The 20,044-nt window shown below is 43.5% G+C and overlaps 1 protein-coding gene across 2 annotated transcripts; it reads left to right on the top strand.

Moving 5' to 3' along the window:
- The first annotated feature begins 3,805 nt into the window (after nucleotides 1-3,805).
- Nucleotides 3,806-19,464, top strand: znf507 (zinc finger protein 507). 2 transcript variants are annotated; one of them, XM_076146913.1, is made up of 7 exons: nucleotides 3,806-3,904; nucleotides 5,235-7,619; nucleotides 9,098-9,215; nucleotides 9,477-9,585; nucleotides 11,766-11,870; nucleotides 13,753-13,887; nucleotides 15,198-19,464. In XM_076146913.1, exons 2-7 carry the CDS (start codon nucleotides 5,238-5,240, stop codon nucleotides 15,649-15,651), a joined length of 3,303 nt encoding a protein of 1,100 aa, XP_076003028.1. In that variant the 5' UTR covers nucleotides 3,806-3,904; nucleotides 5,235-5,237; the 3' UTR covers nucleotides 15,652-19,464. The 2 variants fall into 2 exon arrangements, with proteins under 2 accessions (XP_076003028.1, XP_076003029.1); XM_076146914.1 differs by having other exon boundaries at nucleotides 3,806-3,900.
- The last annotated feature ends 580 nt before the right edge of the window (nucleotides 19,465-20,044 follow it).

Consider the following 20,044-nt stretch of genomic DNA (forward strand, 5'->3'; position numbering starts at 1 on the left):
TGAGAGAAAACGGGCCTCTAATGTTACTAATGTGCTCCAGCTTCTGACTTTTTTTTTTGCTTGAAAACTTCAAATTTAAATTAGAAGTGAGGGAGGAAATGTAATGAATAGACGTCTCGAGCCCCCTCAGGGGGCGGAGCCAGCGGCAGAGAGGCCCACAGCACTGTTACTCCATTGTTAACTGACTTTTAGAAAATAATGTTCACTTCTTTTATCTTTACATTTACTAAGTTTGCAAAAAGGTTGTTTGTTCGATAGACAGAGACAAAGCAGCACCTGCCGACGTGTCCTTTGGCCAAGGCACTAGAACCCTAGCTGTTCCCAGCCTCTGAGCCTCTGAGAAGACCAGGGATCTGACCAGGAATGAAATCAAGAATAGAACCAAGAAGAACATGTGAAAAATAATTGAAATAAAGAGAAACGTGAGAGAATATGAGGTCAATATGCACAGTTTAATTCATAAATATTATATAACTATGCCCAAAAGCCTGCTAATACGTCTCTCTGTATGGAGCTGCTGAATAACAATTATTCTATTCATGCGTAAAATAATTGTTTTTAAATCACAATTTTTAAATGCTAGATGTTTTCTTCCAATATTTTGCAGTTTGTATGCATTTGTCACCTGCTTTGTTTCTTGCTGTTATCTGAATGTGAAAAACTCTTTGAGTTGGATCTATAAATATTTTTAACATCAAAGATAATATTCCTTATCATATACAGCGCAGAACGTATAACAATCACATGTACGTCACAGAAACTGGAACATTTTAATATCACATCCTCACACAGTTTGTTGGCTTTTCCATTCCAGCTAAATCTATTCTTAGGTGTCTCCTTTTAATTTGCCACACCATCACCTTGGAAACCGTTGCTGATTCTACATCGCAACACCACAGCTCACAAGACAAACACCTTGTGGAGACACAGAAACTCTTGCAACTTCTTGCCGCGATTACATCCAGCACAGTGGCTCGTCTGCAGCTCTCCTCCACGTGATTCGTATGTTTGATGTGGCCCAGATAGATGAAGATGCATTATTTTACATTCCTCAAGTGAAAGCATTATTACGGTACGTTGCTGTGCGTGTGTTGTGTCTGTGCTCGTGTGTGTGTGTGTGTGCGTGTGTGTGTGTGTGTTGGGGTAAGTCACACTATTTTTCCTTTGCAGGTGAACCGTAGCTGCGAGATTGGCCGGGGCAAAAGAAAGAGAAATCAAGCCGGAGACGAAGGAAATCGGATCAGCGAGCACAATAAAGCAGCAACTCCAAATAAAAATGGCCCGGGAAAGCGAGCTGCATGCCCCGCGCTCACTCAGAGGCCCTGTGTGTGTGTGTGTGTGTGTGTAGGAGTGTATTTTTAGGGAAGAAGGACTGTGATACATATAACTACAGGCCGTCGTTTTGTTTGCTCACTCTCGTGGTAAAATGGAGCACATACATCGTGGCTTATTGCCTAAAAAAGACCCACAATGCAATTCCAGTTGCCCTTGGGTGTGGCGTTGTGCCGGTCACTCGGGGAGTGTGCTGCAGGAGTCACATGGTTTCAGATGGATCACATCAATTTGCCACAAAAATATGGAGTCTCTCTCTCTCTCTCTCTCTCTCTCTCTCTCCCTCCTCCTCCCTGTACATTCTTCCTTCCTTCCTTCTCTCTTCTATTCCATCCTTGATTCCAACTCTTGGCCAGAAGTGCATCCCATCATATGCAAATCGCTGCCTGAACCATTGTTCATCCACTTTTCCTCATTGACCCTCTCACTCTTCTCTCTCTTATATTGTTTTCACTCGTTTTAAGCATTAATCTTTAGTATTATAAGCATATACACGTGTCCCTCTTCCTTTCCTTTCTCTGTTTTCACCTTTCATCTCTTCTCTGTTTTCCAGATACGTTCATAGAGAAATGTAAACTCTTTCATGTGCTATTCAGGTTTAATGTTTACATCATCACATAATGTGTTTTTCCATATTGTTCCAGCAATGATATTATAAACAACAACCATTTAGTTCAATTCAAATTCTCTTACTGTTCTGATTCACATCTTCCACAAAAAAGCAGGTTACTAGTGACACCCTGTGGTTGTCATTTGAAATGCACAAGGTAAGTCGCACTACAAATATGAACAACCAGACAAGCTGATAATTTCTCTCCTCCCGTTAACAATATTTGATTAATTAATGAAATAAAGTTTTACATATAACAGAAAAATGCTAAAATACATCAGCATGATTAAAATACTTTGTCATGTTAGAACTGAAGAAGAAGGTGGAGATGACAGTTTGTTCAAGAGAAATTCAGTAAGTGATAATTGGCAGCTGTTGTGCGTGCGTGCGTGCGTGCGTGGTGAAAGAAGAAGTGAAAACACTTTGGGGGTATTTGACTTTGAGAACAACCATATTTGAAACTTGTTCATTTTAATTATTTAATTTAAAACACTGATACAGAAAGGACTCAATGTATTAAATAAGCAAACACATCATACTTCAAACCAGTCCAATGCAAAACAAAGTCAAGCTTATGATTCATCTACATCTAAATTGGCATCCATTCTTCCTTCACCTCATTGTTTCCTTCCTTTTCTCTCTCTCTCTCTCTCTCTCTCTCTCTCTCTCTCTCTCTCTCTCGCTCTCTCTCTCTCTCTCTCTCTCTCTCTCTCTCTCTCTTTCTCTCTCTCTCTCACTCACATTCGATCCCCCCACTCAGTCTTGCAGCTGGAAAAAATAACAGAAACCCCAGAAATAATAGCTTAAACTGAAGTATTACTTTAATACTTCAATAGAAATAACCTGGTTCCCACATTTCCAAAGGAGCCGGCTGAGTTGCCGCGGGCTACGGTGTAATGTGTGAGTGAAAGTATATGGGGCTGTCACTTCAGATTAGAGAACTGCCTCTGTGTGCCTTTGATGGAGAGGCAACTGGGGTAATAGGAGGAGTTGGAGGGGATTACATTTCATAAAAATCACATATGAATGGAGAATGAAATATTTCATTTTCAACACTGTTATTTTACACCAATTTTGTCTGAATTACAGCGTGTGTGTGTGTTTCTGTGTGCTACCTGTAGTTTCAAAGATGTGTTCTGCATACACACATTATTTACCATCTACTGAATAGCCCACAGAGATTCTAAATGTTCTAGCTAATGTATTTATCAGACATGCGTAAGTGCAAAAGTACAAGGTCATACCTCTGTCTAGGCTGAATAAGACACGGAACAAGAATACAAATTTGTTGTGATCTAATAATATAGCTAATCTGATTGTTAACGATCCATCAGAACTGTGTGCATTTTGTTGGTTCGGCATCATCTCAGCTACTTGCTTGTGATCGCTAAATCTGCTAATTTTACTGGACAGCAATTCTGTTGTCTGTGCACATCTGCCACAATTGAATCCTTGCCCAGATCCAGGCCAGAATTGCATTTATTATAATCAAGGAATAAATATGACATTTCTTCTAGTAATGAGATTGCATTACTTTTGTGGGGTTGAACGTGAGCTTATTGTCCTTAAATGTGGACCTTCGAGCTACTTTCGACATTATGACAAAACATGTCCGTCTAAATTCTATTAAATCCTACATTCTTCCTCATAAAACATTAATCGGACATTATTCCCTGTCGAAAACACTTGAACGCACCGACAGAGGACAATAAATGCGTTCGGAAGCGCGAATCGCTGCATTTTACGAGCAGCACATGAAGGCACCGCGGGTATTCCACGGCAGCCTGTCAGTCATCGACGCGCGTTGGTCACCTGACCCAAATTCCGAGTCACGTGACCCGATATTCCATCCTCGCCATTTTGCAATGAGGGAGAGAGAGAGGCCACTTTTTATGGCTAACGAATAAAACAAAGCGCTTTTATGTGTTGAGGACAAAGAGCGTCGAGCCCTTTTCCGTGTCAGTGAGTATATATTTATTAAAATACAACCGTGCGCCTCTTCGTCAGTGATTAACCGAAAATATAACTAAAATGCCCTTGTATATTCATGTGTGTAACTGCTAGCAGTGTGAGACTCGTGCGTGTGTGCGTGTGAGGCTAACAGGCTAACACATATATCTGTATGTCCTGCCTCTCACTCACACGTTGACTTTATATAAAGTCCCCTCTTCCTTACAACAGCAACCCCCTCCCCTTTCACGTCCAGTAACATGATACAGGCCGAGGGGGGTTTAGATATTCGGCTTCCCAGGCTTAATTGGGGGAAGCTTCACCCTGCAGGGGATCGAAAGTGGATGAAATATTTTTAGATCCTGACATAACAAGTGCCCATCTGAGTCTGGGAGGCCACACCGACCACAGTCTCACACCCAAACCGGATACAATATCAGCTGAACTTGAAGAGGCAAGGAGCTCTATCTGCCTGTGTGATTGGCAAACGTCCAGCAGTTCAAACATACACACACACTTTTATGACTGATCCACGTTGTCTATATATACGTGGACTATCCAAGTCAGTTCTCAAAAAGTTTTGATTTCACCTTTTAAGGATCCTTTCTCATAGTAGTAAAATAAAGAAGGGATAGTGGTGCTACTTCTCTGTTTTGGTTTTATGAGTAATCATTGTCCTTTCTCAATGTGCTGTTGCTGCTGACCAACACACACACTCGGCTGTCAAAAGCAGAAGTGGCCAAAAAGGGGAAGATTAATTGTGGTCAGAAAGTGAGAAACAAAGAGGGAAATGGCTTTTGTGAATATGAAAGGAATTCAACCACACCATAAATTCTGGCGATCTCCCAAGATTCCCTTGTAAACAAATGCACATGCTGCTTCCGCTTACATAATCAGCCTCAGCAGCCACTATGGTCCACCAATGATGCGTTAACTTAGTGACCTAATCACGATGCTGGTTTGATGCAGTTCCCCTTTTTCTTAGCTTGACCTCAGTGAAATACCAACTGATCTGATAGAGCCATTTAACAATATCACATCTTTAATCACAGCTTTTAATTCAATCCCTGCTTGTTTATTCAAAGCACAGAAGTACAAAAAGCACTTAAGTATCGCCACTGAGGTGTTGATATCATTTATGAATCTAATAGTGTTTGTTTCATACTGTAAACATGTACATGTGACCAGTCTGCAATTACCTAGAACAGTGTAGTACCCTAAGAAAGTCACATACAAAAACAATGTAAGAGAGGATGAAGTATTGTAAGTAGAAAATTATTCATATCTAGCTTGTTGTCCAATATAATTTCATCAACAAACTCTTTTCCCTGTTCCCTGTCAGGTCATGGAGGAGATCAGTGATGTCGCCGTACTCATCACGCATTCCTCCACTGCCTCTTCTACCTCTCCCGCCCCTCCGGCCCTGGGATCCCACCCGCAAACGCACGTCCAGCAGTCAGTCGAGGAGGGGAAACAGGCAGCTGACTCGCTCATCCAGGTCATCGAGAAGCTCAGCAAAATCGTGGAGAAGCGACCCCAGCGCCGGTGCACCCTGACGGGCCAGAAAAGAGCATCCCAACAGGTGTCGTCTGCCGGAGAAGAAGGAGAAAGAACCGAGGGGGCCAGGGCGGTTAGAGGAGCGTCGCCTCTCAAAAAAATTCGGAAGACCCTTAAGGAGGAAGACGACTTTGACATTCTTTCTTCCTCCGTGTCAGGCGAGGACAACAACAACAACGTCGCCACCACCACACGAGTAGATGTTTGCGGTGACCCCAACAGCAGTGACCACAAGCGGACGGTGACGTGCTACCAGTGCAGCCTGTGCCGCTACATTGCCCCAACACTGGCCCTGCTGAAAGAGCACCTGAAGCAGCACAACGAGCAACACAGCGACCTCATCCTCATGTGCTCCGAGTGCCGCTTCACCTCACGGGACCAAGAGCAGCTGGAGGCGCACGTCAGGTTTCACTTTGACGACGGAGGAAACCTGAAGAAGAGCACCGCGCTGACTGAACTTCGGCCCTATGAGGCAAAGGGGGATGCGGGCGACGAGGAGGACGAGTGCCATATAGGAGACAAGATGAGCATAAGTGCGTCAGATGGCACCAGAGATCTCTCCCAGAAGAAGAAATGGTATAGTTTTGAGCAGTATGGGTTGTATCGCTGCCTGATCTGCAGCTATGTGTGCAGCCAGCAGAGAATGCTGAAGACCCACGCCTGGAAGCACGCTGGGCTGGTTGACTGCTCCTACCCAATCTTTGAGGATGAAGATGGGGCTCTGGGTAAAAGAGAGGCCCAGCCTGCGGTGGGCGTTTCTGGTAACTTGGGTGCTGCAGCCAGGGAGGAGATTGTGGTCCTTTCCCCACTTCACCAAGACAAAAGTCTACAAAAGGTCCCCGCTGGCTTCAAGCTTCAGCTCTGCATGCCAGTGGCTGTTGAGAACAAGAAGGACATGATGAGCTGTCCAGTTGCAAACCACAATGAAATCACAAAAGCAGCAGAGAAAGAGGAGCAGAGTGTGTATCCCATTAAGGACCTGGCCAATGAGGAGCCCGCGGTTGAGGTGCAGGTGGTGACAGAAGCAGAGACGGAGGTAGAGATTGACAGTCGTCATGGCAGCGCCTCCGTCACAGACAGTTTGCTTTCATCAGCTCAAAAGATTATCAACAGCAGTCCGAACAGCGCCGGCCACATCAATGTGATTGTAGAACGCCTGCCCTCAGCTGAGGATTCCATCATGGTGACCAACCCTCTCCTTCTCAGCCCAGACATGGATGGCGACAAGAGCTCACTGGATGACAAGGAGGATGACGGGGATCACATGGACGCCGCTCACCTGCAGCTGCCAACGGTCTCAAACAAAGAGATGAAGGAGGAGATGGTCAGCGGCTGGAGTGAGGCGAGCAGCAGTGATAGACAGCTACTAGCAGCTGATGATCACACAGGAAGTGATGCCCCACGGGATGAAAACATTCCTCCTGCAGCGCGCAAGAGAACTCATTCCGAGTCGCTTCGCTTGCACTCGCTGGCCGCCGAAGCTCTGGTTGCTATGCCAATGAGGACGCCTGAGCTGCCCACCCCCGACACAATACTGAGTCTTAAGAGCGTAGCAGACCCAGCACAGCGCAGCAACCCAGACGAGAGGTTCCTGGAGGTCATCTCCTCACCAGGGAGGACATCTGAAGAGGCCGCAGCAGCTGTCTTGGAGCTTCATAGCGAGGGCAGAGACGGACTGGTGGAGGTGGATGTGGACAGTCCTTCCACCAAAGCGGGCATCAGCCTGTCTCTGCTCACCGTCATTGAAAGACTGAGAGAGCGCTCCGACCAGAACGCCTCGGATGAAGACATCCTGAAAGAGCTCCAGGATAACGCACAGTTCCAAAATGGAGCGGTGGCCAGCGTGGTTGGCGGTGGCGGTAGCGCTGCCGACAGTTACATGTGCAGCATTCCGGGGATGGACGGGTTCGTCGCCTCCCCTGATGGCGGCCTGGTGGACTACATCTCTGGTAGCGACAGGCCGTACCGGTGTCGCCTGTGCCGCTACAGCAGCGGCAACAAGGGTTACATCAAGCAGCACCTCCGGGTGCACAGGCAGAGGCAGCCATACCAGTGTCCCATCTGTGAGCACATCGCCACGGACAGTAAGGACCTAGAGTGCCATATGATCCATCACTGCAAGACCAGGACGTACCAGTGCAAGCAGTGCCCAGATGCCTTTCACTACAAGGTGAGGAAATGGCTGACAGACATCATGTAACCTCATTGTAAATGTTTGTTTAATTATGTAGTCAATCATAGAAGGACTTTGGTGCGCTTCAAGTATCACCAGCCGTACCCCAGTTTGATGGCCACTGACTTGAGGCCTGTGGGCAAGTGGAGAAGTGGTGTCTGTATGTCACCATGTTGCCACACACGCACACGCACACACACACCATCCGCGGTTTGATTCCGGGCCTTTGTGGCATTTCATCCCCTCTCTCTACCCTTGTGTTTCTCGCCTCTGCTGGGAAAATGCATTACGCTGTATACTGCGAAGATGAAGTTATAGCTTTTTATGAGCGTTATTTTGTGAGGACGCCACATTATGGAATATTTTGATTACCCAGGTGGAGAGGCAGCATATTGTAAGAGGACTTAGATTTGTGTCGTTTGGCTGAAGTATGCAGGAAATGGTGGAGAGCGTCCCGAAACCTATAAGCAAGCGTGAGTGTGCAGAGGTAGAAATCTTAAGTGTCTATGTGTGTGTTTCATCTTCCCCATATAGTAATGTAATATTATCTGTTATTGCTATCACTTTTCTCTCCTGCCACCACACGTTTTTTTTTTTGTTTCTCAGCCAGCCAAACAGTGAAAAAAGATGAGTTAAGCCCATAAGAGACGGCTTAAATTGCATGTGTGAGGTGATAGACATCGGTGGTGAGAGCTGGAAGTTGGGTTGCGGTGCTGCAGTAAAACTTTTGCTCAGTTTGATGATGCAGGCAGACAACTATTGATTCTGCCGCTATCATGAGACTCCAGTGCCGATTCTGCAGCAGAGATCATTAAGTTCATCATATTATCTGGCAGATTTGGGACTTACTCTAAGAAAGTTTGGTAATTGTGATGGGTTGAAAGCAGGCCCCAGTGCTAGGTTATATGCTCCAGAGGGCGTGTTAGTGAACTAGAAGGCCTATTAAACCTGCACGGTGCATTACTGAGGCTCCCTGCATGTCAATCAACACTCACTGAAGAGCTTGACCTCAGATGTACTCTGAAAGACGGAGGGCGTTGAGCGGACGGAGACGAGAAGAAATGCGTTTGGTATAGAACATTCCAATTGAAGACAGGAAGTTTCTCATTTTCTGATTACCACCGTCTGTATCTTTCATACCTGATCTTTTAAATTGCACTAATTTAAGAGGGTCTGAACAACAAATCAGTTTAAAAACTCAATCTAGGAAATTAATTGCCTGTTTTGCAACGATTTCAAATCTGATACATTACGTTGACCATTTGACGGTTAAGAGAAGATAGAACTTTATTTATCCCGAGGGAAATTGGTAAGAAAAGAATGTGCAAACTGGGTATGATCATATAATGTGAATATATATACTGTTTATACAATGAACACGTATCAATGTTGACTGGCTCTATGATCATTTTCTGTATGTACATAGTTGAATATATTTAATTATGTGTATATCTTTAATTTTCTGCTTTCCCCAGAGTCAGTTGAGGAATCACGAGAGAGAGCACCACAGCTCCAGCAATGACGCAGCGGCCCTCACTCCGCTAAGTGAAACCGTGACTGCGACGGAGGGGGCAGAGCGGGTAACGGATGAAGGTAAAGGACGTGGGGATCCAGTGTCCATTTAAGAGATTTTCCTGTGTTGATTGTGGTTGATGATCAGATCGAGGAAAAAAAACACGATTTAAAATGTATTTTTACAGTCACAGTGAGTGAGTGACCTTATTGTAAAGCACTTTGAATTGCTTTGCTGCTGAAATGTGCTATATAAATGAAATTGCCTTGCCTTGCCTTATATTATGGTTAGATTGTGGTCAAATGAATGCCTCTGCTTCATTTGTTCCCCTCCCAATGCAGAATGCAGCATGCAGAAGATGTACAAGTGTGATGTGTGCGACTACACCAGCTCGACTTACGTTGGTGTGAGAAACCATCGGCGGATTCACAACTCTGACAAACCCTATCGGTAAGATGTCCAAAAGAACATTTTGAAATGCACGATCATTGCACCGACTGCCTATACTAGAAAGAGAATAATCAAAATCATTAATATTCAAGACATTAAATCCTTTCACACTGTTGAATACGAGACGAGCAAGTGGAGCACAAACATTCTAATCAGATGCTGATTGTTAAATCATGTAGATTATAAGTAAGTAATGGCACACTGCGAAACGCACTCGCCGTCATAAATAATTTACCAGGAGCACAAACTTAATAAATTATGGAGCATCTGTGAAAAGTGTGTTAGGGGTCTTTTTGATCAGGCGACTCCCAGTGCTTGGACTTCCTCTGACTGCAGCTCCATCGTGCGTGGTTTGGTTGGTGAGCAGGGTTTCTCCTATCAATAACTTACATGTGTTTGTTTCACAGTCAGTTAGGGGGAACAGTGGCCACTTTTACATCCGACCTGCCAGATTTCATTTCATGGCCCCTGAGGGCTAATGGCAAACTCAAAGGGGCCCGTGATAGGTAAAAAGGTTCCCCACCCCTGCTCTAAAAGCATTGGATTGGAATATGTAATTGTAAAGGAGCCCATTAGGTGGCAGTACACACCAGCTAAAGCCCAGCTCAGCATGGTGTCGCTGGGATTTGTCACAGTGTGTGCGCTCACTGTGTTCCTCTCCCACTCTCTGCGTTAGCACTTGGCCCTTGTGTTAACACATAGCTGCTGTGAGGTGTGAACTCAATACAGATGGTTGAGTCGATTATTTTAACAGGAAGACTCTCACCTACATTCATAAGGTCAAACACACACACACACACACACACACACACACACACCACTTTGTCTTCCTGGCCTGGGAAAAGTCAGGCGGCACCTCGATGCAGCCAAGGGGGAAGGAGGGCCAGCCTAGGTTTATTTAAGTATATTATGTTGGCATCTTTTCATATTCATATTCAAATTCATACCATATGCTGCAGGTTTGCATCAGTCCCCTCCAGCGAAGCTGCAACCATCAGACAGCTGGATGAATATGCACAAAAGTGCAATATTGAGAAAGTACTTTTTGTTGTTGCAAATGTGTGAAGCGTGTTTCGGGAGTTAGATTTGATAAATACTAAGTGGGACGGTATTATCAATTGTGCTAGCACTGTTTGAAGACTTTGATGTTATGAGTGGCAGACGGTTGGCATGTTTGTGTTTCGTTGACAAGCCTACTGCGTCTCTGGAGGGCAGTGAATTCTGCCGTCCCAGAATCACCCTGCAACCCCCTTTCCTGATGTAACTACTGTTTCCTGGCACTTAAACTGACTTATTGGCAACAAAGGTACAACAATGATGTCCTTCCGCCAGCTAGAGTTGCTATAATGATGTCATGACGCCCGTCGTGAATTTGGGCGTCCCAGATTCCCCTGTGCTGTATAGTTGCTCCAAAGTTTGAAGCAAGTTGGTGTTAATTGTCTCCCAGTTTCTATCAGCTGCATTTGGCCACATGCTGTATGTGCTCGGTTATCTTCCTCTGTGGTTGGTTTGTCTCTCTACTAACATCTCTGGGTATCTGACCCATCACCGCCCTCCTGGGGTCATATTATAGCAGCATAATTGAACTAATCATGAGTGTTTTAAAATGACACACATAGCTTTCATGCCAGTTCTCTATTTGGAAGCGTAATAGTTAAAATGTATTTAATCCAAATAAAATCCATGCAATCTATTTGTATTATATAACTTTAATAGTATTTCATTACTCTTGGCTTGTCTGAGACAGTCACAGTATTGCTCAATACTGATTGAAGAAGTTCCTGTTAGTTTCACTTCTCTTCGATCAAAAGTTTTTGATAGAGCCATGAAATTAAACCTTACAAAGTGCGGCCCTCTCTGCACTGTGGTGTGCGTTGCGTGCAGGCCTATTTCAGTATGCACTCGTTTGCCCCCAAGCAACTAACAAAAACATATTAAGTGCAGCAGGGAACAGAACATTGTAATAAACAGTGTTTTGTTTTTTTATTGAAATGGTGATTTTCTGTCTGCTTTGTAAATCTCTCATCCCCCCCCCAGGCTACCGGCCAGTAAAAGTAACACACTGGTGTCAAAAAAGTCTCACTGAGCTCCCCACTCCCCTACTCTTCATCTTCCTCTTCTCTTGCCTCTCCCCTCATTCTCATTTCTCACGTTCCTGCCGTCTTCTCTCCATCTACCAGATGTTGCAGCTGCGACTTTGCCACCACCAACATGAACAGCTTAAAGAGCCACATGAGGAGGCACCCGCAGGAGCGGCAGGCCGTGCAGCTGCTGGAGCAGTACAGGTGGGCGACAAAGCAACACACAGCACAATCACTGCACAATAACCTTGCGTATGATCCCATTTCTGCCCTCTCACACTGGAGCATGGTGGCAAAAGTCATAAACTGCCCTCATCCAACAGGTTAACTATTATTAAAGAGATATTTTGGCGATTTTGCTTAAGTTAACAATTTGTAGGCAATTTACCTCCCAACTAGGTCACTGACGTATCACTCATTCTAGACACTGAGGTGGTTTCATTGTGCCTTACATAGGTTTCCCTGAGGCAGATACAAAAGACACAGGTTGATATCAAAGAATGTGAATTTCGTATTTCAGTTTCATAGTGCTTACATCGACCAAAAGACTCAAATAAATATACAAAGAAAGTGACTGACTCTGCTTTTATGTGTCACTGTGCAGAGCGTTGTTTTGAGGACGTTCTAAAGAAGACGGTAACAGCCAAACCTGGCCTCCAAAGAGCTCATTGGCCAGCATTGTCGCTTTAGAAAGCTTGTTTGAAACTTGAAGAAATCCAAGCTCACATTCAGGCTCGAAGATGCAAGTGTTTCAAGTTGCAGCAATGGTCCCTATCTGAGCTAGAGGGGTACTCATTACTCGAGCAGACACCGCCAAGCCCCAGTATTTGTATGTTTCTATATCCCTATGTGGCATTTCACAGTAACACATCTCACCTCATCTGCGTCTGCATCAAATCACACCTTTTTTTGGTTGCTTCTTAGTAGTTTTAAAGAAAGTCTGCCAAAATGAAGTGGGTTCTTCCATGAAATCGGTTGACCTATGGCGTAATCCTATTGACAAACAGATGAAACTTTGGCGGTGTAATACAAATAGGCTCCATGGATGAAGACTTAGAAGGTCTTTGCTTTATAGACAAACAAAGAAGCCTAGAACTTGCGAATGAATGTCGACAAACCCACACTTTCTCAGAATGTTGTTTGCCTGCTGAAACAGAATAGGAGTGTACGGGTAAATCACAGAAACCTTATAGTAAAAATAATGAATCCTTTCAAGAAAATACACCCTGTCCCCTACAGAAAAACCCTGAGGAAGAGGCTCAGTTATGTTTTGCCATCGCTTTGCTGCTTCCGGCGCTTTAGATCTGGGCAGGGCGGGATGAAAACAAATGATTATGAAAGTGCAGCATATTGGAGGGAAACGTACGGCCTGCTGTCACAAAGCCCTTTGCCTTCTTTAATCCTCCAGCTGTGTCTTCGGGCAAATACCAACCTAAAACCATACTTCAAATAGCCCGTGCTGTACAGCCACGGATTCACTGAATGGCGCTGTGGACAAACTAAAGGAACACCAAAGGGTGTGGTGCGTTTTATGCCCTGTGATTGAGTTCAATTTAGATTCAACGTTTGTTTCAACGTTGGCCCACACCACATCTATACTCTGCCCTGATCCCTCGATACTCCCAAGTTTATTGTCGACTTCTGAAGGAGTCTGTTCAAGGTTTGTGGTAATTGCGTATTTCAAAGAAACTGCTCCTGTATATCACAACCGCTTAAGAAGTGAATGGCTGAAAAGGAACAAAACTCAACTGTTCTCCTTTCCCTCAGTGTCTGTGTGTTCTATTCTGTTGAGTTTTCATCATTTCAAAATGGGCAGAAATGTTTTTTTTTAAGACATTTTCATAATGAGACGTAATTCTCTCAATTTGACAAATGGCTTTACTGTAACTCCTGTGTCTACTTGGGGTAAATCCATCTCTTGTCTCTGGAGCTCAGTTTCTCCTTTGGAGCCTGGAGTGAGAATAAATCCTCTTGATAGAAAGCGGAAGGATTAACAGAACCTTAGCACGCATGTTAAATTAACTCAGATTTCATATGCTCGCTCATGTTCCCCCCCTTGCTCCTCTCTCTTTCTGTTATGACCCAGGTGCTCTCTATGTGGCTACGTGTGCAGCCATCCGCCGTCCTTGAAGTCTCACATGTGGAAGCACGCTGGAGACCAGAACTACAACTACGAACAGGTCAACAAAGCCATCAATGAAGCCATCTCTCAGAGCAGCCGGTGAGCACAGTGATGTCTTTATACCTCTGTCTCCTTTTAATTCTTAGTTCTGTCTTCTGCAAACACCTTCAGGTGTTGATAATCCACTGTCAGACCCCTGAAAACACATTTGTATCTTGAATATTGTTTTTAAACTGTGCTCCTCCAAAGGTCTTGGAATAAATTTCAAGGCGTATTTTGCGTCTCATCTTTTCTCACTTAACGTCTGCATGCTCTGGGAGAAAAGTTCAAACTGCCACGCTGAGCCGTCAGTGCGTGTAGTCAGGTAGTAGAGCTTTAAATGAAAGCTTCACATTTGTGTTCATGCCTGCGTCGTGTGGAAGTTTTGCATGTTTTAGGTTTGACCTTTTCACAGTCACATTTGTTTTTTTCTTCTTTGAGGTGATGGTAGAAACCTTTCTGGAGACGGCCCGGTTTACCTCACTGTGATATTTTCCAGAGGTCGGTCTGTTGTTTACTTTGGTGGCTGGGGGAAATCTTCATTCCCATCTTCTGCCCCATATAGGAGAGTTGTTCATATGAGAGAGTTCTAGTGCCAATTTGTACAATGTGACTGTGACTGACAAAGGTCAAAATAAACAACATTCTTATGAGGAATAAATTTGCTTCCTGTGTGTATTTTGCATAGCAGCTGAATAGGGTCGGCCTACGCTACTGTATTTTAACACCGGCCATAGTGGTGGTACTTGGAGAGCCAAATATTTTCTGAGGTGGTACCTGATGTAAAAAGTTTGAGAACCACTGCCTTAAGCAAATACCCTTTGGAATGAAATGAAAGGGAGAAGAAATAAAGCAGCATCGTCCGTATGATTTTCAATGTATTTTACATTATATACAATATTAAAAGCATAGCAATACACACGCGTTAGTACAATGCTGACTCAGGGGTTTGTTATATTCATGCTTTTGACCTCCCTCTTTCAGTTCCAGTTTACAGATTTTGTATTGCTGTTATTGCAGTGTTCCTTGAATCTGACCCACATTTCTGAACCAAATCTAACCTACTCGGTATAGCCTAACATGCAGGCGTGTTGTTACATTACGGTCATTTTGGCAGACGCTTTTATCCAAAGCGACTTACATTACATGTACATACCACCCTTCGCAGAGGGGGGAGCAATTGAGGGTTCGGTGCCTTGCTCAGGGGCACCTCGGCAGGGGCTCGAACCGGCCAGCCTTCGGTTCCCAAGGGTTTGTTGTAAAAACAAGTTTGAACAGGCTTCATTCAGATCAAGAGGCTTACAAATGAGACTTTTAATGTGCTCCCACTTGATGTAATCCCCTTTATCCCATCTTTAAATGTTCTCCAGTGCCCCTCAGAAGCTGTCGGCATTGCTGGAATCAGTGGCTGAGCGGCCTGTGGTGGTCCAGTCACCAAAGGACAAAGCCAAGGCCACGGTGGACCCACTTGCACTGTCGACGTCGACAACAGCTGACGCTCTGTTGGTGGACAGAGCTGAGGGCCTCCTTACAACCCACAGTGAATCCCCAAGTCCCCAGGGGAAGGACCCTGTGCAGCTCCAGACCCAGGCTCAGGCCCAGGCTCAGGTCCAGCCAAGAACAGGCCAGCTGGCTGCCCCCGGTCCAGGCATGGAGTATTGTGTGCTTCTGTTCTGCTGCTGCATCTGTGGCTTTGAGTCCACCAGTAAAGAGCGGCTGATGGAGCACATGAAGGATCACGAGGGAGACATCATCAGCATCATCCTCAACAAGGAGCTCCAGCAGCAAGCAGAACCACCACCGGGCCTCCAAACAGCTGAGTGAGCTCATGGCACCTACATTTTTTAACAGGCTTGCTCCCGCTATTTAATGCCCCGACGGTCAGTGTATATGATATGCTGCCCATAAAAGTATTTTCATTTTCACCTCAAGGTGTTTATGCTGGACACGGTGGTATTACCATTTCACAGCTACTGTAACATAAGAGTAGCTGTTATCCTCACCATTCTGCAAAGTACATTTTGACGGATTGTTTTGGCTTGTGATTGCTTCCATCCATCAGGAAAAAGAAGCTGTGAAGCCAGCAATACTTCGGTCCAACACAGGCACCTTAAGAGGTACTGAGCACAACCATGAAATGACTGAGTGGCAGATACTGTCAGAGGAATGTAGGTGAATATGAGCCGCCCCACTAAAAAAAAAACCCCAAACACATAATGAAGTCCATTTCTCTGACTGATGCCCGTTCTCTACCTGACGGTAACATACGTTTCCATATCTACTCTGGATACTTTGACCTTTCAAACAGTCACTGTATCTGTATGGAAGTGACTCTGACTTCAAGGGGAAACCTAAATGCTCCAGGCCAAGTTGGAGTTTTGCTACACAGGGAGAAGTTCATACCTCAGAAAACCACACAATCCCTCATTACAGACATTTGCAAACATTTTTCAATATAATTCATATACAGTATCGACCAGAAGGCAGCTCTTGTATTGCTACTGTTTTATTTAATGTATTTAATCTGACACGTCAATTCTCTAATCCTTGTTGAGAAGGAACACATTGCGTTTCAGGTTCTCACAGCTTAAGTAAGAGCTACTATTTATCAAGTTATTTTTATGCATGTCAAGTTTCCGTTATGCCAATTTAAAGAAATTTTTTGTTTGTCTGGATGACTGTAATTCTTTAAGTGGGGTCATTCAAAAATAGTACCTTTCTAAAGGGAGAAGAAGAAGGTATGTGTTCTCAAGGGAAGAGCAGAAGTTGCCCAGAGTAGAAAATGGTCTCTGGCGATGTTTGGGAGGAGGTTGGTGTTGTGAAATGAAAGATGAAAAGGGAAGTTGGGATAGTGATTCTATACTCGGGCCATAATCATAATGGAATGTTGTCTTGTCAAATCCACCATTTTTGATGATGGTGCTAGAAAGGGACGAGGTCATCAAGTGCTTTATAACCCATAATTCACAATGTATATAATTCACATTTTTTTTTAGACATACTCTTTTCTTGTCAGTGTTTTTTTTTTTTTTTAAGAAAAAACACACAAAGTCACTCTCCAACACAAACCAACTCGATTTGAAGCGGAGTGCATTTTTGTTTTAAAGTTAACATCATACGTAAACGCTGGGCTTGATACAGTGACATAAAGATGTGAAGCAGCATGTTTACTGTGAGGAATACCTTCATGTTCTTCGAGTTATATTCTGTAATGCTCAGAAATGAATGTCAGCAAATGAGGAATATGGAGCTCCGTATTAAGTTTAGAGTTATTGTACGCACACGTAATGTTGATGAATTTTGAGTCCACGTGAATGCTTTCTGATTTAATTAAGTTACTTTGTGTTGATTTGATGCAGATACTTCTTATCATTGATTACCGGAGAGCTGTTTAGACTAAACTCTGGCCCAGCAAAACATCACAAGCACCTCAAAACAAAATGTAGATGAAACACAAGATGATTCAATTTATCAGTTTGCTCGCACACACAAACATTATTATTATTTATTTTGCCTTAATTGGAGCACAATCCAAGTTTGAACCTGCATGTAAACATAGTGATTACATAGTGTAGTATATTACATGAATTCACGTTATTATGCCTTTATTTACCCATACACAGATGCTGGATAATTAAGATAATTACCACATGCAATATTCATGCATTCACACGTTCTATTTGTTTGCACATGTTTGGCACTGTTCTCTTCCTCTTCCTCTGCGTGTTTGCTGTCGTCACACCTTCATCTCAGAGCTGCTACCTGGCCTGTGATCCTCATTATCACGGCAAATCATTTTTGGCTCTTTTAATGCACAAGGAAGGGAGGAAAAATGGCCGCAGTGTCTGCGGAAAATAAATGAATCTACCGAAGCGTGACGTTGGTCTCGCTCCCGTCCTGATTATCCGATTGACCCGGCAATCTAAATTAGCAGCAAGGATTTTATCGACCCTGCTTCCCTTTCGTGGAGAGCTCCTGCTCTGATGAAATATGCAAAATTTGTATATTGTATTTTTCACGGTGACACATAGTTTAGCTTTCTGTCCAAGCTTGTTTATTCTGCCACTGGAAGGCATAAATGTGGATATATAAATGAAGAAATCACCCATCACAGGTTTTGCGGTGTGCATGTTTTTTTTTCAAAGGCACATTGCCAGAGTGGTTTCCACCATCTTACATAGCTTTGCGGATGATGTATGTAGTATAAATGCGCCACATGATTTAGCTTTTCCGACACGCAGCCTAGTCTGGCCCATCTATGATCTCTACTGTTATATATGCTGAAATTGTAATTGCATTAATTTCAGTTAAAGAGAACAATAGAATCCTCATTAACATTCCTGAGTGAAATCAATGGTATTCAGCTGCTTGTCACATCGGCTCTGCTGATCCTGATCCAAACATCACAGTGAACTACAAAATAGATATTTTACAGGTGAGATGGCAAAGCACACTGACATTTAAACTTAAAAAAGTAATCCGGCTGTGTTTATTAGGATGTGAATGCAGCTTAAGTCAACTATTGCTGCTGTTGGCTTGAGTGTAAATATCAGCTGGGACATATTCGCTTTATTTCATCCCCTTCTGGTTGCAAACAAGTGTGTATTTAGGTCAACTGGGATTAGCAGGCTGTACATGACATTTGGGGCTCATAAAATCATGTATCATGTCACAAAGTGAGTCATCTGCAAATGTGGACATTTGAACCAGACGTGAACACTCATTGTCCTGTTTAATATTCCAGTGTGAATATGAACTTAGTGCAATCTGGAGAATGTCAAGTCAGTGTCGAGTCGTTACCCCTTTTAATTCATTCCTGTCCTCAGCCGCCTTCACGTTGTTGGCAGTGGTGTGGATGAAGCTTTGACACATTGCACAGTGCACTGAGGTCCCTGGATCCCTCTGGTGGCTTAGAATAGAAGCCGACAGAACGCTGATCTAGTTCACAGAGGTGCACCTGCACAGATTAACACTCAGTGTACACAATATTTACACCGCGTCCATACTCACTTCCTCCTTTCATCTGTGCCCTTGCTAGGCTGACGTAACGTTTGAGTAGGTGAAATCATTTAATCTCATTTTAGGTGTTCAAATTCACAAACAAAGGAGGAGGGCATTGCAATTGTCTTTGTTGGCACTTTCTGGAACATAGTGACCTGAATTGTGGTGATGCTCTCCGATTTTGATGTTCAGTGCCGTTCACATTTCCGTTATTGAGTCCACAAAAACCTCCATCAGTGCCATTTGAGAAGAGAAGCAGAATAGTGTCTTTGTTATAAAAATGAATTCAATTTATTGTGCCTATGTCTCATTAAAAACAAGTTGGATTTATACGCCAAACAGTTGTGTTTAGCATCTACATTTTAGGTGCTTTAGTATGCAACCTTTTAGATTCTAAAAGGTTGTATACAATCGTTAGACTACTATTGGAATATTATTTTTTACCAGTGACTGACATTTCACAGGACAGTTTGTGAAACAGAACAAAGTCTTGAAAATAAAAAAGTAATTAGGAAGCAACATTTGGGTTACCGTGACGATACTGAGTATCCAAATCATGAATGAAGATATTTTACCCATTAATGAGCTCAAAAACTTGGTACTGAGTGTCTAGAATGTACATATTGTAGATGATTACCGTAGAACCGCAAAAAACTGACTTTTTGAAGATGAAATATATTTTTTAATAATCTTGTTTAAAAAGGAAAAGAACAAAAAAAAACTTGCATTTGCGCAACTAAAACGGTTTTAGAAAGAGTTTGGGCTCCTTTGTTCTCATGACTTTACAGTATATATTTGAGGGAACTGACAGTCTTTAAGCTACCACGGCGAGCTTGAGCCTGTGTGCTGCGTTCAAACCAAAGGGGGCGGAGACTGTCCTGACCGCTGTCTGTCTGCTCACTCTGTTTTGTAATTGAAATTCAAAGATTTGTCTCAGACAGCAGTGTGATGCTTGCTTTATGTTTATTTATTTTTAGAGCATCATAGGCAGTGTTATGTCACTACTTTGTCATTGTATTTTTGGTAATAAAGACTGAGAAATAAACTCCTGTTCTTTGTCGCCTGTCATTTCCTAGACAAGTGTCACTCTTATTATTCGACTGACTCACATCTTTGGTACCTGAGGACGAGGAAACAAACACCACGACAACGTGCAAGTTAAATCCTGTCCATTTTACATCACCACTGACCATTTTCAGATGCATGATGGCCCTTT

The sequence above is a fragment of the Genypterus blacodes genome, unplaced genomic scaffold (genome assembly GCF_046128005.1).
Source record: "Genypterus blacodes isolate CSIRO-AG114 ecotype Tasmania unplaced genomic scaffold, CSIRO-AGI_Gbla_v1 ptg000036l_1, whole genome shotgun sequence".
Taxonomy (NCBI): Eukaryota; Metazoa; Chordata; class Actinopteri; order Ophidiiformes; family Ophidiidae; genus Genypterus; species Genypterus blacodes.

Excerpts from the sequence above, each read along its gene's own strand:
- znf507 (XM_076146913.1), top strand. The coding sequence starts at position 5,238 with ATGGAGGAGATCAGTGATGTCGCCGTACTCATCACGCATTCCTCCACT. Across the intron at positions 7,620-9,097 it reads CAGATGCCTTTCACTACAAG|AGTCAGTTGAGGAATCACGA; the intron begins GTGAGGAAATGG and ends TGCTTTCCCCAG. Across the intron at positions 9,586-11,765 it reads AACTCTGACAAACCCTATCG|ATGTTGCAGCTGCGACTTTG; the intron begins GTAAGATGTCCA and ends TCCATCTACCAG.